The sequence below is a fragment of the Scomber scombrus genome, chromosome 3 (genome assembly GCF_963691925.1).
Source record: "Scomber scombrus chromosome 3, fScoSco1.1, whole genome shotgun sequence".
Classification (NCBI taxonomy): Eukaryota; Metazoa; Chordata; class Actinopteri; order Scombriformes; family Scombridae; genus Scomber; species Scomber scombrus.
The window spans coordinates 3,886,281-3,902,252 of NC_084972.1; the positions used below are offsets into that span (position 1 = coordinate 3,886,281).

The window sequence follows — 15,972 nt, forward strand, 5'->3', positions numbered from 1 at the left end:
ATTTAAAGGTGAAAATTACCCTCAGAAAGCCACAACTATGGTAATATCCTGTAGATCCTTTACAAAAGTGTTGCAACACACACACACACACACACAGTCCTATGGCCATATATATAGATTAAGTAATTATCTATAAATGTTCAAAAATGTGTGAAATATGAGATCAGTATCCTGTTCATAGGCTCTTCATAGACTTTGTTGCATTCAGGGACCTTCCCAAAACATGTAAAAGAAAAAAGAAAAGATAACAGAAAAGCAACCAAAGCTCCTAATTTTTCCTTTCGACTCTGGCCCGCACCCTCAGACTGGAAGGTCACGGTGCCCCATCACCCCCCCCTCTGCATTCCCCAACCCCCCTCACCCCAATTCTCCCAGACGCTGCTGTGTGTGTGTGTGTGTGTGTGTGTCGTCCAGACAACAACGAGCAGAGGCGCAAGAATTTATGCTTCAAACACACTTCACCACCACCCCCCAAAATCCCCCAAACATGCCTTATAAATCTGTCACACACGCGGAGGAATTTGTCAAATTCATAAAGGAGGAAGCAAAAAAAAAGGAGTGACCAAACATGCCTTATAAATCTGTCACACACGCGGAGGAATTTGTCAAATTCATAAAGGAGGAAGCAAAAAAAAAGGAGTGACCAAAAAGAAAAAAAAGTCCCTCTGTTGGTTATTTGGAAAATGAACAAGAAAATGATGTACTTCTGCTTTATCAGAAAGATGAAGGGGAGATCATGAAGTTTGGTAAGGTAGAAAAATAGAATGGTGAGGTGGGGCAGCTGCAGAAAGAGGGAGGGAGAAGGAGAGAGAGAGGTGAGGGGAGGAGGGGGGGTAAACTTTGGACCAATGAGGTTGCAGGACAGGGGCTCAGTCAATGACATGGAGCTGGATTTCCCCGCCCAGAGTGTAAAACAGTCTGCCTCTCAGTGACAGCTCAGACAATATGCTTGTGAGACACACAGGAGGACTAAATCCCCTTTTTACACACACACACACACACACACACTGGCACAAGTTGAGATGGTTCACTGAAAACTGAGCCTCTGCAAACGGACTTACTTTACTCTCTGTGTGTGTGTGAAGACCCTGAAGACAACTTTTTAAAAAACAACATAAAACATGGTGAGTGCAGCTACTCTGACTTTAATATCACATTTACTTTCATTCTAACTCACTTCATTTAAGCTTTAAAATCATTCATCAGCTCAGTTTTGCACACATGCAGTGATGTGTTTTGTCTCCTGTTGCTCATCCGGTGGAATTCCTCTGCAGACCACCTGCTGGGATTTCACTTTAACTTTGCGGTGTCAGCTACCACCTATTTTCTAACACACACACACAGACAGACCCTTCTGACCTGCTCTACTGTAGGCTGTAACCTGAGAGGGCTGAGAGTGAAACTTTATGAGCCTCATTAACACACACACACACACACACACACACACACACATATGATCAAGAAGTCAGCCTGCACACAAACGCATCATTTAGGAGTTAACAGACAGATGTGTGCTTAATATCTTTAGTTGTGTTGTGTTTTAAATGCACCACATGTGTGATTCAAGCATCGTAACATTTAAACACAGCTGATCTGTGTGTGTGTGTGTGTGTGTGTGTGTGTGTGTGTGTGTGTGTGTGTGTGTGTGTGTGTGCGTGTGTGTTTGAGGGATCTGCTGACTGAACATTTTGCGGCTGGTTGCCTTCCCTCATATTCTCCTCACATTTGTACTTTCAACTCTGTAACAGCTGGAAGAGCTGCTGCCACACTTTGTTTCTTAATGTGTGTGTGTGTGCAGCTGTATTATTTCTCTTTCTTTAAAAGTCAGAGTTTGGTTATACATGTTTGGAAATGTATGGAAATGCAAGAGCAGATGGAGAGAAGTTTTCACAATAAGAGCATGACAGAATGTCAAGTTAGAACATAGTGAATTTTTCTGTGAGATTAGAGGCAAGCATTTGGTTTAGGGGAAGTGGGGAAGGGGGGGGGGGGGTAGTTTTCATGGAAAAATGTTTTAGAAGCCTCACTATGATTAATGTTTATAGTAAAGCATAATCTGCACAAGTCCTATCTGCAGCACACACACACACACACACACACACACACACACACACACACACACACACACACACACACACACACACACACACACACACACACACACACACAAACACACGCATTGAGGGAGAGGATATGCATCATCTTGACATTTTCCCATGTGAAGCAGTTATGAGGCTGCTCTCATCTTATTCATCCCGTCTTCCAAAAAAAAAAAGAAAGAAAGAAAAGAGCAGTTGGGTCGATGACTAACTGGTTTAAGCAATCTCACTTCCGTTCTATATGTTTCGCACTGGAATTTATTTCTTTTTTTGTCCGTGGATTTGCTATTTTGGGACGCCTCGTGTACTGCGTTGCTGTTGTGTCTGCTTTTGTCATCAGTAGACGGTCATGAGAGCCGCGCTCAGCAGGAGGCCGGCATGGAAAAGTGGCAGCATCTTCCTCACATCCTGCTCGAAGGGGCTGGAATATGTTTTTTGTTTTTTTATATATATTTGGTTGAATTCATCATTCGGCCCTTTATGTTTATCCTGTCACTGTTTATGTGCTTAACGGCTGAGGATCATTTATCTGCCTCAGATATGAGAGGCCCTCATCATTCATCCTGTCAGCCAAATATTTTGAGGATGTGTTCCAAGTAGGCAACAGGCTCCTGAACCCACTCTTCTTCTTTTTTTTTTTAAGAAAACAAAATGAATGCAGTCAACAGAGCTGAGCAAGCATTTTGTAAAGTAAATGAATAAATAAATATTAAATAATAATAGCTTGCAAACAGCAGCGAGGCTTTCCAAAACCGACTCTCTGAATGCTCATTTAGAAAATGAGTGTGTGAGGTTTGCTTCAGCTGATGTTCTTATCAGTCTGCTTCAAATATGTTCGTGTAATTGACGGTGTCGCTTATAGTCAAGAATAATTACCCAATTCTGCTAAGTTGAGCTTTTTAGCATCTTTCAGCTAATCATTTTGGTTTTATAAGCATGAAAATTGACATTGAAATTGTGTAAAAAAACAAAAAACAAAACCAAACTTTAACACAACGTCCACTTACGAACCTTTACTGGTCGTCTTTCTCACAGTCTTGCTCAGTCGTCTTGTCATCTGTCACAACATCGTCATCACGTCTCTTCACTGACTTCTGTCTCTTTGCGAAACATCTTTGCGGATTATTGCGGTTGGTGAATGACGTGAAACTGTCAGCAGGAAAAGTGTGTTGTGTCACCTGCGTGTGTGTGTGTGTGCATACATGTGTGGTCATGTGATAACGCTATTGGAGCCTGAAAAACAAAAACAGGGCTCCGCTGATTAAAACATGGATAATGGTGAAAAAATGTCACAAAATAACTAATCCAATTAACCATTTAAATATTTAATGTAGTATTTCACTCTCTTGGGAAAAAGATTCCTTGAAACAACACTGAAAACCACCCAATGACCACACAGTGAGGGCTGAGAAAATGCAGAAGATGAGACTGAGGAAGTGAGAATATAAATAAATCCAGAGTGTGAGCAGTGAGATAAGTTCCTGTCATAGAGCAGTGAGGCTGCAGCCTGCCTGTTATCTGCTGCTCCTCACATTGTGTCTCTGTCTCTGTCTGTCTGTCATCCACTGTTACTGCTACACCTCTGGAAACAGTTCACTACTCACTGAAATGCATCTTATAGTGTTTCTGCTGGGTCAGCGAGTAGCCGGCTGAACCAGCACTTTACATTTCACACGCTGTCTGTTTAAAAATCTGCTGACGAGATACACTTTTGTTTTAATTTGCACAATTAATTAATACCAGTGAACTCTGAAGCCTAAATCGTGCTATGTGACTCATTAAGAAGTGTTATACAGCTCCAGTTGAAATAAAAACAACAACTTCTTGACTCTTCAGACTGTATATCTCACATGTTGACCCTTCTGTTGTCTACACGTCATAATTGACCCAGTGTGGTTTGACTGTTTATAAAACATAAGGAATAAATTATCAATTGAAACAAAAAATTAAAAGTTGACCTAAAGATAACAGGAGGATTTAATGTAGTGTAACAATAGCCCGTCTACAGTTAAACATTCAGTAAAATGAGAGATAAACAATAGCCATCTTAACCGTCCTGTCGTCCTGAACAACTGAAAAATGAGGTTTGTTGACCATCATTTCCAAAAATATGTGTAAAGCCTGCAGTAATAAGTTGGCTCCAAAGCTCTAACACATGTTATGGTTTATAAACAGTCAAACCAAACCAGGTCAATTTTGCCCCATTAGGACAATAACTCAAAAATGAGGTATAGTTTCATTTAAATGAGGCCTAATGACCATAATTTACAAACAATGTGTGTAAAACCTGCAGTGATAAGTTGGAATGAAGTTGGCTAAAATGGTCTAACAGTTTATGCTTTATAAACAAAACAACAAAAGTGGCATATTTGATGGGAAGCAAGGCCGTAGCCAGGATTTTTCAAATACCGAGGTCAAAAATAAGACCACAATTTATATGACTGTTTGGTTTAATCCATGATGTATTCATACTGCTTTCTTGCCGTGCATTTCTCAGTCATGGTCACTCTTGTGGTCCAGTTCTTTCTGATCATTTCCAATTGTGCAACTTAAATCAACTCCTATTTCAGTATTCTACAACTTCCATGGTCGTATATTTAAAAATTATAACTGCAATATATTATTTTCTTTGTTTGGTCTTAAAATGTGGAATGATGCACGGCCTGCTGGGAAAGGGAGAAAAGGGCTCGTCCAATGAATGAACAGTTTGCAAAATCGGGTCAAGTCCAATTCACAAATGTAGAGAACATATTTCTGGCGATTTCAAGGCTTCACTCCATCGCTGGTTATAGCCGGATACTTTCGTTTTGACATGGCAGGGGAATCTTCAAGTACGTGTCACATGACGGTCCGTTGATGCAAGGATAATTGTCTCGTCGGCTATTTTCACTTCACAATTAAACGAAACTTCAACAAAAAAATACAGAGGACATGACCTCGGTGTCCTCAATGGTAGCTACGGCCGTGATGGGAAGACAACAGTATACTAGTTGGTGGTAGCAGGCTGACTGAGGCTGAACACATTGAGCACAGTGTCTTGTTTTTCTTATGAATCCAACTTTTTTATTTGTAACAGGTCAATTTTGTTATTTCGTCTTTCGAAAGTTGGATATTTTTCACTTTAAGGCTTCAGTCATTTTGACTAGCTGATTAAAAACAGATCATAGCAGCTTCCTTTTAAAACTCAAGCTGTCCTTTGTGCTATTAAAAGTACTCTACTTCATCTCCTCCGTGCCACATATTCACTTCCTCTCCAAGTTAATATGCAAAGCACATCCTGAGATCTGCACCTCTGAAAACCAAAACAATAATCGTGTGAACATTTTATCAGTTAAAGGTTATTTTTGTTTAGTTCTGAGAGATATGAAGTCTATTCACTGTTTCTCTCTTTATAGATTGGTTGATTGTGCAATGAGAAGTTGGAGGATGTTTTTATCAGTTGTGTGTTTATAGATGAGATTTTGACATAGTTCTCACCAGTTCCCATACAGGAAATACCAGGGCAGCTGTAGCAAGTCAATGTCACTGCCACAGAGCCTGAATTAGTCTCCTCAGCCGCTTCTTGGATTTGTTTGGGTTGGACAGAGGATTGACGAAGGTGATTTTCCACGAAGCACATCTGAGGATCATTTAAGATGATAAAATTGATAGACCAGGAGCAAATTCCCGACGTGTCAGAAGATGATTTACCAGGATATCAAACTTCTCTCTCTCTTTCTCTCCCTTTCATTCCAGTTCCCTCTGCCCTCTTCTGTCTGTCTGTCCCTGTCTCTCCTACTCGACTCCCCCCTGCCCTCATTTTTGTATCAAACATACTGTGGGAAAGTCTAATATGTCATATTTACAGGCTGATTTCCTGTCCACATTTAAGTAAAGAAGCTATCTCAGCTATGTGCTCTGCCTCATCACGATCAGCCTGCTCCCGCCGTTCTGTCTGGGAAAATTAACATTTTTCTAAATTTTAGTGAACTCTCAGTCCAGCCAGTGACAGATTTGTTCAGCACCACCATGGGTGTCGGCAGGGCCTGGCTTGTGTCTGAATGTATAATGGACGAGGTGCTGACCTGACCTCGGGGTCGTGCCCAGACTGTCAAAGGGCAAAAGGTCAGAGTGAACCATGAGGGTGTCGTTCCCACACTGGGAACCACTTCCTGGACTGGTTCCTACTCCAGTGGCCCTCTTGAATCTATCTATCTATCTATCTATCTATCTATCTATCTATCTATCTATCTATCTATCTATCTATCTATCTATCTATCTATCTATCTATCTATCTATCTATCTATCTATCTATCTATCTATCTATCTATCTATCTATCTATCTATCTATCTATCTATCTATCTATCTATACTATCTAGAATACTTTGTGGGTTTGGACTAATTTGAAGATGTCTCCTTGCACTCTGGGAAGTTATAAAAGCACCTTTATCACAATTTCCTGATATTTTATAGACTCAGTTTTTAAAACAATCATTAAATAGCTCAATCAGTAATCTGCATGCTGCTCTGTACTGATTTGAAGTTGCTCTGACGGTGTGGAATATCTCAGTTTGCTCTGACGTGTCTTACTTGCCTAAACAGAAGCTCCTCTGCCGGGAGTTTAAAAAGCTTTCCTTGGGTTGCGTCTGGAAGGGCCGATGCTAATTTGTGAACAGGATGGAGCGGCGGAGAGACGGGGAGAGGCGAGGGAGAGGCAGAGACAGCTGTGCAGTTAAAGTGCTGAAGCCAGCTGTCAGAGGGGCTGATCTGCACAAGCAGGCGTGTGCAGGAATCCAAAAGAGTCACAGCTGAATCTGACTCTGTTACTGTACTGGTCAGACACCAAAAACAAGGGCATGAACAAACACTGCACGAGAGGAAGCGGGGGCTTCTGCCCAGAACAAGTGACCTTAATTCTGATAGTTTCAGATAGTGGTTTGAACTGTGGTTTGAGAACAATGAGTATACGAGCGTGGCACCAATAATTGGGTCACACACAGGCTTTGGCTTTACTGGCATTCGCAGCCCACTGCAGAAACAGACACTGAAACTCTGCATTAGTAATATATATACATACATACATTCATCCAGATTTTATCATGACCTCAGTGATTGAAATACATCATGAGTGTGACACAGAACAGGGTGAGTAGTCACGATGGAGTTAGTTTGGTGAACACTGATGTGTGCAAGGAGAAAGTACAACAACATATTTCTTGGATGGTATGATCACTGACTGTCATCTGACCCTACTTATTTTACTTGCATGTCTGTTGCATGACCCAGAGGATTAGGCAGGGAGTTTGCTGAGGCTTGGTCTGCGTGTGTGTGTGTGTGTGTGTGTGTGTGTGTGTGTGTGTGTGTGTGTGTGGGGGGGGGGGGGGGGGGGGGGGGGGGGGGGGGGGGGGGGGGTGCACACGGTCTGCTGCAGTCAGTGTGCTCCACAGGGCTGACAGGCCTGCATCTCAACAGGTGCTGAGCGTGTTGGGCTCTGATGGTGAAAGGGTTCTTTGTTGTAGAGGATTCACCGTCAGAGAGAGGCAGAGCCAACAGAACCCCCCCCCCCCCCCAACACACACACATGCATACACACACACTTATCAGCTGAGGGTGGTGTGTGTGTAGGGGGTGATGTATGGGTGGGGGGTATGTTTGTTTTGTTGAGGGTCAGTCTATACCATACTCCCTATAGTTTGTTGCACTTGCATCTTGGATCTCTGTCAGAGGTGGAAAGTAACCAAGTTCTTTTACTCTCAAACTTAAAGGTGCAGTGTGTAGAATTTTAAAGGTGCAGTGTGTAGAATTTTAAAGGTGCAGTGTGTAGAATTTTAAAGGTGTAGTGTATACAATTTTGTGGCCTCTAAAGGAACGGACTTGGCAGAAATGTAATATAATTTACACAGGTAAGTTTTAATTAGTGTATTATCACCTGAAACTAGAATGAGCCCTTTATATCTGCATAGGGAGCGGGTCCTCTTCCATAGACGCTGCCATGTTGCACCCCCATGTTTCTACAGTAGCCCAGAATGGACAAACCAAACACCTTTCTCGTGTTTTCACAAACTGCACCTTTAAGTACAATTTGAGGCACTTATAGTATAGACAAATATTTCCATTTTATGCTTCTGTATACTTGTAATCTACTACGTTTGCAAGGGAAATGTTTATACACTACATTCATTGACAGTTATTGTTACTAGCTACCTTGCAGATTAACATTTTAAATACATTTTGCTCACAATACATCTAAATGCAGGACTTTTACTTGTAATCGAGTTTCTCTACATTATTGGTATTACTAATTTTAGAGGATTAAAGTAAAAGATACTTCTTCCATTACGGATATGAGTTGGATCAAGACATGGTATTGTGCATCAGTCTAAATTTGCTAATTATCACTAAACACAATGTAAAGCTGAGGCTGAGGGGAATGTCATTAGCTTTGCAGGTATTTCCTCATAAACCAAAGTATTGGATAGATTGAAGTAGTAGGATCACGAAGGTTATTACAATTAAACCTGTGGGAAACATATCTGTCTGTACAGTCATGAAGTCACTAAGATGTATCATCTAGGAAGATTGAAACTATCTAGTTTTTTGCCATGCAATCTTGTAGATCTCCAGATATTTCAGTGTAGACCAAAGTAGTGGACAGACTGACCAGAGGACACTCATTTCATTCATTTTTTTAGTTTATTTAAGAGGGACCATATAGATAAACATTGAAAAAAATCATCATATCCCACTCTGACAGTATCACATGCTATACGTCCTCTCTTTGTTGAAGCTGTATGATGTTTAGTGAAATATACAAACCCTTTAATGGATGTATCATTCCATCCTGTGGAAATATTCTATTGCATTATACACATTTAATCCAAAAGCCAACCTAACAGTGTTGTGTGGGCTTGAATGATGTTTGGCTGCACAGCATGAGTTAGCAATGACTTAACCAGAGGGAGACCAGTGCAATGCAGTGCAGTGTAAGAGCCTAACCTCTTCAGTGAAAACATTGTCGTACATTTGTAAGGAGAAAATTCATTAAAACATTTTACACTGACCTGCAACTTACCTGGGTCAACATCAAGATAACATCATAACACTTAAAGCATAGTTATATTTAATTGATGTGAACATGTTTCTCACATGAACTGAAGAGGTGTCATGATGAGCTCAGTGTGTGGACCCCTTTTTCTCTGTGTAGCTGCACAGTGAGTCAAACCACAAGCTGCCGCTTTGTATATCCACCTCTGCCAAGTGGTTTTGGTTAAGTGGCATGTTTCATTATTCACAGCTTGTTTCTCAAAATGACAGCCTACACAAAAAGAGCCACCGCACCAAAGAGGTTGATAGAGAAGTAAAGATATCTTTCGTATGTTAGTGGTCACTGTATGTAGCTCAATCTGATAAAAGGTTTGTTACAAAAAGAGAAGAACAGGGTATTTGGGCTGCATGATTTTTGATGGTGGAGAATGTCTCAACATATGGTAGGAGACTTCACAGTGATACATGTACCCATGAATAAAAAGCATACCTAAAAGGCAGAGTACAAATAAGATGTAAAATATGTATTTAATATAAAGTATTTTTGGAGTGGTGAGATAGAAGACTCGCAAGACTGCAAAGGGAAGCATTTAAGAAACTTGTTTTTCATTTATCTCTCTGTAGGGCGCACAAATAAGAAGTGAAAATACAGAGAAGAGAAGATGTCATTCAAAACATGAAACAGCTATAATTAGTTTTTTTGTTTCATAATCAGTCTGACAATTATGAGAAGAAGAAGACTTTCTCACAGCCAGCTGTGCTTATTCTAATTTATAAAATTACTTTTCCACAGTTTCCATTGTGAATCTGATGACAACTGCATCTTGCAACTTGAAATAACATTATGCAAGAGGAAATGTCATCAGGCCTACAGCAGCAAAAAAGAGACATTGCCATATTTAGAAAAACATGACACTCAGGACCTGTGGAGTAGATGTTATCCCATATTTTTAAAAATACAATTAAAAACATTCGTCTTGTATCTGAACCTACCAGGTCACTTTTTTAGCTGCTAATCTTTCTTTCCATTTTCTCTGTTCTTGTTTCAGAATAAACTTGCGAAGGCCCTGTATGACAACACTTCAGAGTGTGCAGATGAGCTGGCCTTCAGGAAGGGAGATATCGTCACGGTGATGCATCAAAATGTGGCTGGCACCAGCGGATGGTGGATGTGCTCTTTGTATGGGCGGCAAGGCCTGGCCCCTGCAAACAGACTACAGCTCTTACCACAAACTGTTACCACTGCAGGCTCCTTAAGCTACGTCACAGAAAAACACAAATTAACTGATGCTAAAGGTGATGACAATGTGCAGAATATCTACCAGATCCCGAGTGTCCCCCGACCCTCCAGCAGCCCTGCTTATGAACGTATGGACATGATCTACAAGGTCCCGTCTACTCCTTCACCAGCTTCAAAAAGCCCAATCCCCTCAGCTATATGGCACAGCACAGAAGGACCTGAGGGAAACAAGGTACATATTGTTTTTTTCTCCATGTATGATTCTGTATTTATGTAAGAGCAAAAACCTGAATGTAGATGTCAGTCTGTCTGGTGTTCTGAGGTCAAATTTGGTCCTCTTCCTTGGGAAGTGTTAACTCTCATGATTAGAGAGGTAGACTGTTGCAGAAATGCAAGGCTGTGAAACCCCTGCTGGCAAAAGAGCTTACAGATGGGGACCAGGGGCCTCTCTATGGGGACAGGCATGCAGTGCTGGGGTCTTTATGGGCCTGTAAAAGACAAACAGACACAGACTTCAGACAATTTTAACTGCAAACAGCAGCTCATGCCGCCATGGACCCCAGAAAGACAGAAGTGTCTGTACGGGTGCTTGTGCGGCAGAAGTTTGGGAGAAATATACCCACATGTTCACCATTTCCTCTCCTGCTCCAGGGGAGTCTCTCTCCCCTCTGCAGTAGCCACCTAACATTCAATGAGCAGCATGGTTTCTATTACAGAGTTGCGTTAATTGGCAAAGTGCATGCATAATGGGGTTCTCCAGAGCTCTCAACAACTTCTGAGCAAACACTGTCCCCATAAATGTGTTGAGGAAGAGGTCACTGGGGTAGATGCAGCTTTGATCAAAGCAGTGCAAGTGATGCCAGTCAAAACCAATATTACAGCCTGTCTGTTGTTTACAGCCTTCACTCCTCAGCACAGCGTCCAGTCCTAAAGGGGATGTTTATGATGTACCAAGCCAAGCAAGAAGAGCCTCTCTTTTCAATGTGAGCTTCTGCAAATATACACTACAAAACAAACCAAAAGTGGATATTATTTGTAGATAAACTTCTACTTGAGAGAGTATTGGTCTGTGGCAAACATCTTCACTGTTATTGCAATATTCTCATTTCAGGCATCAACAACTCCAAGGCATACAGGCCGAAAACACTCACTGATTCCATTTTCGGAGCTGGAGAAGAGATTTGATTCTCCCGGGAATTTTAGGTGTAGCGATCCAGGAGACTCTTATGTAAGTATCACATTTTTTGGGGGGATAGATGAAGCAAGGAGCTTATGATGTGCTCACTTTAAAATGCAGTCTTTCTTTCAACATTTTTGAATCCTATCCTTCACCTCTGTTTACTGTTCAGCATGCTTGGAATGAATTAGTTCATATGTGTTACCCAACCACATAAAAGTGTTTATACTCAACACATACTCAATCGTGTGGTGAAGCCTGGCATCATTGCCTCCTCCTTGCTGCATCACACTACCTCCCTGATCTTTCTCCAAGAACTTGCATTCCTTGTAGCCTTAATGCAATTAATCATGTTGGTAGTTGTGGAGACAATGTTGCTCACTTTGGGACAGTCTCTGCTCAAAGGCATTCATGGTGTTGCACTAGGTTGTAGACATGAAAAATGATAGAAGATAGAAGTCTTCTATCTTCTATCATTCTCATTAAAGAATGTAAAGAGAGCTTTAGAGAGAAGCTCAAATGCCAAACTGCTTTAACACCTTTGCACACATCAATTATTGGTAAAGTTACAAAAATTGCTGGACAAAATCCCCCAAATTCTGACTTCCATGCATGTTCAAACTATTCCATAAAGAGCTGTGTGCTTGCAGGTTTTTGTTCCAACCAATCAAGAGCACATGATTCGACCAATCACCATTCTTAAGATTGAGATCAGTTGATTAAATGACTCAAGCCTGGTGTGCTGCGGCTTGGTTAGAATGAAAACCTGCAGCCATATGGCCCTTTATGGAATAGTTTCCATTCCTGATCTAAGAGAATCTGACAAGCACTTTATTTGAAGCATACTGAGACACAAACTTTCCACTAAACATAAATTATATTGACAACTTTGGTCTTTTGCACAGGTGTATGCAGTTCCGCCACCTGTGCATCAGGACCCAAACTATGATATCCCTATTCCTTCAGCCACAGAGGCCCAACAGATGATGGTCAGTGGATACAGCACCCTTCCTAACCCCTGCAAGTCTGAATGGATCTACGATGTTCCAGTGAGTTCGGAGAAACAAAAAAGTACGCCCCAAGGCATTTACGACACCGTGACCTGCAATGCCAGCATGCAGCTCTATGACACTCTTCCATCAAGTGCTCGGCCAATTCAAAGAGGCAGTCCAATTCCCTCACTTTATGATATACCAAAACCCAGTTCTTTTGACATTCAAAGTCCGCCCAAAGTCCTGCCAAGGATCCCAATTTATGACAAGCCCCCAACTCAAAAGCCTACAGAGGAGTCAGTATATGCTGTTCCACCCAAGGAGGAACAGCCCTCCCGAGTTCACAGTGACCCCCTTGGTGATCATATACCTCTAGAGTGCAGGGGTGACTCAAGCAATGCTCATGAACTCACAAGGGTGCGTCTGCTTAGGATGAGGAACTTCCTGTCCTGTACGACTTTCCGTGACCTTCCAGGGATCGGTGAGTCGCTGGTGGAGGAGAATAATGAGCGAGGCAGAACCCAGCGTCTCTCTGCAGGAGACAGTCAAAGAATCAGCACAGCATCAAGCTCCTCCACCAGCTCCTGTGACTCTCTGGCTTTGAGCTCGTCTTCTCCTGAGCCTCTGCGAGAAGTGACACTCAGCCAGGATGAGGCTTGTCGCAGACTTCTAGACCTGCAGGAGTCCATTTGCAGGACTGTACCCAAGCTCATGGAGTTCGTAAGCAGTCGCTGGAGGACCAAAGAACATCTGGAGAAACACCTAGAGCAGATCAAAGAAGCAGCAGAGGGGATTGCATGTTCTGTGACAAGCTTTCTAAACTTTGCCCTGGACGTAAAGGGCAATGCCCGACGTTTGACTGATGCTAACCTTCAGACCAGACTCTATAAACAGCTGTCCATTGTGGAGGACTCAGGTGTCATCCTACAACAAACAGTCAGTGCTCTGAACATGGCTGGCTGGCCCCTCAACACGCTATGTCAGGACCCTGGGCAGGTGCAGACACCTGACCAACTGGAGCGCTTTGTTATGGTGGCCCGCACTGTGCCAGAGGACGTCAAGCGCCTGGTGTCCATCATCAATGCCAATGGCAAGCTTCTGTTCAGAGCTCCTCAGAAAGATCCAGAGCCTCTTAACGCCACGGGTCAGGAAGACCCAAAGAGAATTCCAGACGGGAATCAACAAGGAGGGGACATGGTGGAGGACGACAACGATTATGTAGAGCTACAGGTGAAAGCTTTGAATTGTCTTCATCATCATTAATCATATTCAGTATGTTACTGTGGTAAATGAATAATGAGCTATTAACTAAGGGTATACAAAGTATACTAGTGATGTAATGATTATGCTGTTTACTTTTCCTCAGACAAAAAGTGATATTGAAAAGCAAGAAAAAGAAGTACAGAAGGAACCAAAAGAGAATGTCACCCCCTCCTCAAACAAGGCACAGGTGAGTATCTCCTGTTAACACAGGGTACTTGTTCCTACTTAAGTAACAAATCCTAAAATTGTTTTTTCCCTTAAAGTAGACTTTACTTGTAGTCAGAAAGATATAAGGAAAGCATGATATATGGCCTTCTTCACCGTCTTTATTCTATTTCTCAGGCCGATAACAAGCGTCATTCCTCTGAGTCTTGCGGTGGCCCAGAAGAACATCGACCAGTTTCCCAGACGGAGTACTGCAGGCTTTACTTTGGCGCTCTCCATAAGGCCATTGGGGGATTTGTAAGCAGCCTTCAGGAAGAACAGCCACCTGAAAGATTCATCTCACAAAGTAAGCTGGTGATCATGGTTGGCCAGAGACTGGTGGACACACTGTGCAGGGAGGCCCAGCGTGGAGCGTCCAGCCAGAGCCTTCTGTGTAAAAGCAACCACCTGTGTGCTCTCCTGAAGCAGCTGGCTGTGGCCACCAAGAAGGCTGCACTGCACTTCCCAGATAGGCAAGCTCTGCAAGAAGCTCAAGACTTTGCAAAGGAACTGGCCCAAAGAGCACAGCACTTTCGGTTATCGCTTGATCTCTGAGAGCGCACATTTCAAGCAAACTGAGTTGTACAGCATAAGACATTTGTTTATTCATCAGACCATCTGTTTCCTTATTCATCAATTTCATATTCAACTACTTTCAAGCTTCACTTGCCAAAAAGGTCATTGCATTTCTGAATGTTGTTATAATGAATCCGGTTGCTGGTTTAAATGTTAATAATGTTAGAAGTTGCAGCTGGGACGAGCAGAACGATTCAAATATGGAGATGTATTTGTACTAAATAGACTTCAACACAGTGGAGTTTCAAAATAAATTGCACATTTAGAATACTGTACTCAAGCAATTAAAAAAAAAAAATACAATTTAAGTATAAACTATAAATAAATGTATTTTATATAATTTACAACAATTTTATACTTTCTGAATATTGTTATGTGTTATGTGAATGTTTTATGTAGTTTATCACTTTATTGTGTAAGAGGTATACTCTCCAGGGTAGCAGTTTGACACAGACTACCTTTTGTGAATATCTATGTAAATATTCTAAAAAATGTGTTATGCATTCCCAAGCTTTTCTGGATAAAAGACTGAATACAACACATGTTGGATGTTCATTGATATAAAAATTAAAAACTTAAAGCCCTTTTGTTGTTTTGTTCATGTCTGTTTTAAGCATCTGCACAAAGCTGTAGAGATCTCTGTAGAAATGTTCTTTATTTAGGCTTCTCCCTATGCAAAATAATGAAAAAATAAAGGTGAATTTAAACATATAGGTCTAGTCATTGACTGTGAAAACATATTTATAATGTGGCCTCTAGAGACAGTAGAAGATGAAATGACAGATGTATGACAGAAAAGGCTGTGGTCTGAAATGAGGATGTAAAGTACATGCGTTTAAAAAAATCTGTACTTTGTGCATCGCATTAAGGCTCTTGTGTTTTTGGAGCTTGGTTTTGGGGACTAAATGTCAGGGTATCTCAGATCTGTTGTTTCAAATCTGTCTCTTGTGACTTCCCCAACATATGGAAGTGCAATACTACATTGCAGAGGTACCACTTTACGTTATTGCTCATTTTGTGGAAATGATCAGAGGTCTGTGTCATTACACAACAGAGACACTGGAGTTGGTAACACTTCTGTGTCTTGCTTAATCCTAACACAAACATTGACTTAAAATGAACCTCTTACTCCACTGTTGCATCCTCAGTTACTGTACTTAACATATTCCACATGTATCAAGAGATTAGACTCATCTTTTTGATAATTGTGGATATTTAACAAAAGATGTTGTGGTCGGTGGGAGGGATATTCAATTTCAGATATTTTATTTTGAATTAATATCAGGGAGTTATTAGACAATCATGTTATTGTATTATTTGTAAAGTGTGCCAAAAAAATGATAAAGTCAATCACTCTATAAATTCACCTTACCCTTTGCTGTTGGCTTGCACTCACA

The 15,972-nt window shown here is 41.4% G+C and overlaps 1 protein-coding gene across 1 annotated transcript; it reads left to right on the forward strand.

Moving 5' to 3' along the window:
- Positions 1-1,052: 1,052 nt before the first annotated feature.
- On the forward strand, positions 1,053-15,153 carry cass4 (Cas scaffold protein family member 4). The gene is made up of 7 exons (XM_062415948.1): positions 1,053-1,124; positions 10,173-10,595; positions 11,263-11,346; positions 11,475-11,591; positions 12,446-13,762; positions 13,899-13,982; positions 14,138-15,153. Exons 1-7 carry the CDS (start codon positions 1,122-1,124, stop codon positions 14,552-14,554), a joined length of 2,445 nt encoding a protein of 814 aa, XP_062271932.1. The 5' UTR covers positions 1,053-1,121; the 3' UTR covers positions 14,555-15,153.
- The last annotated feature ends 819 nt before the right edge of the window (positions 15,154-15,972 follow it).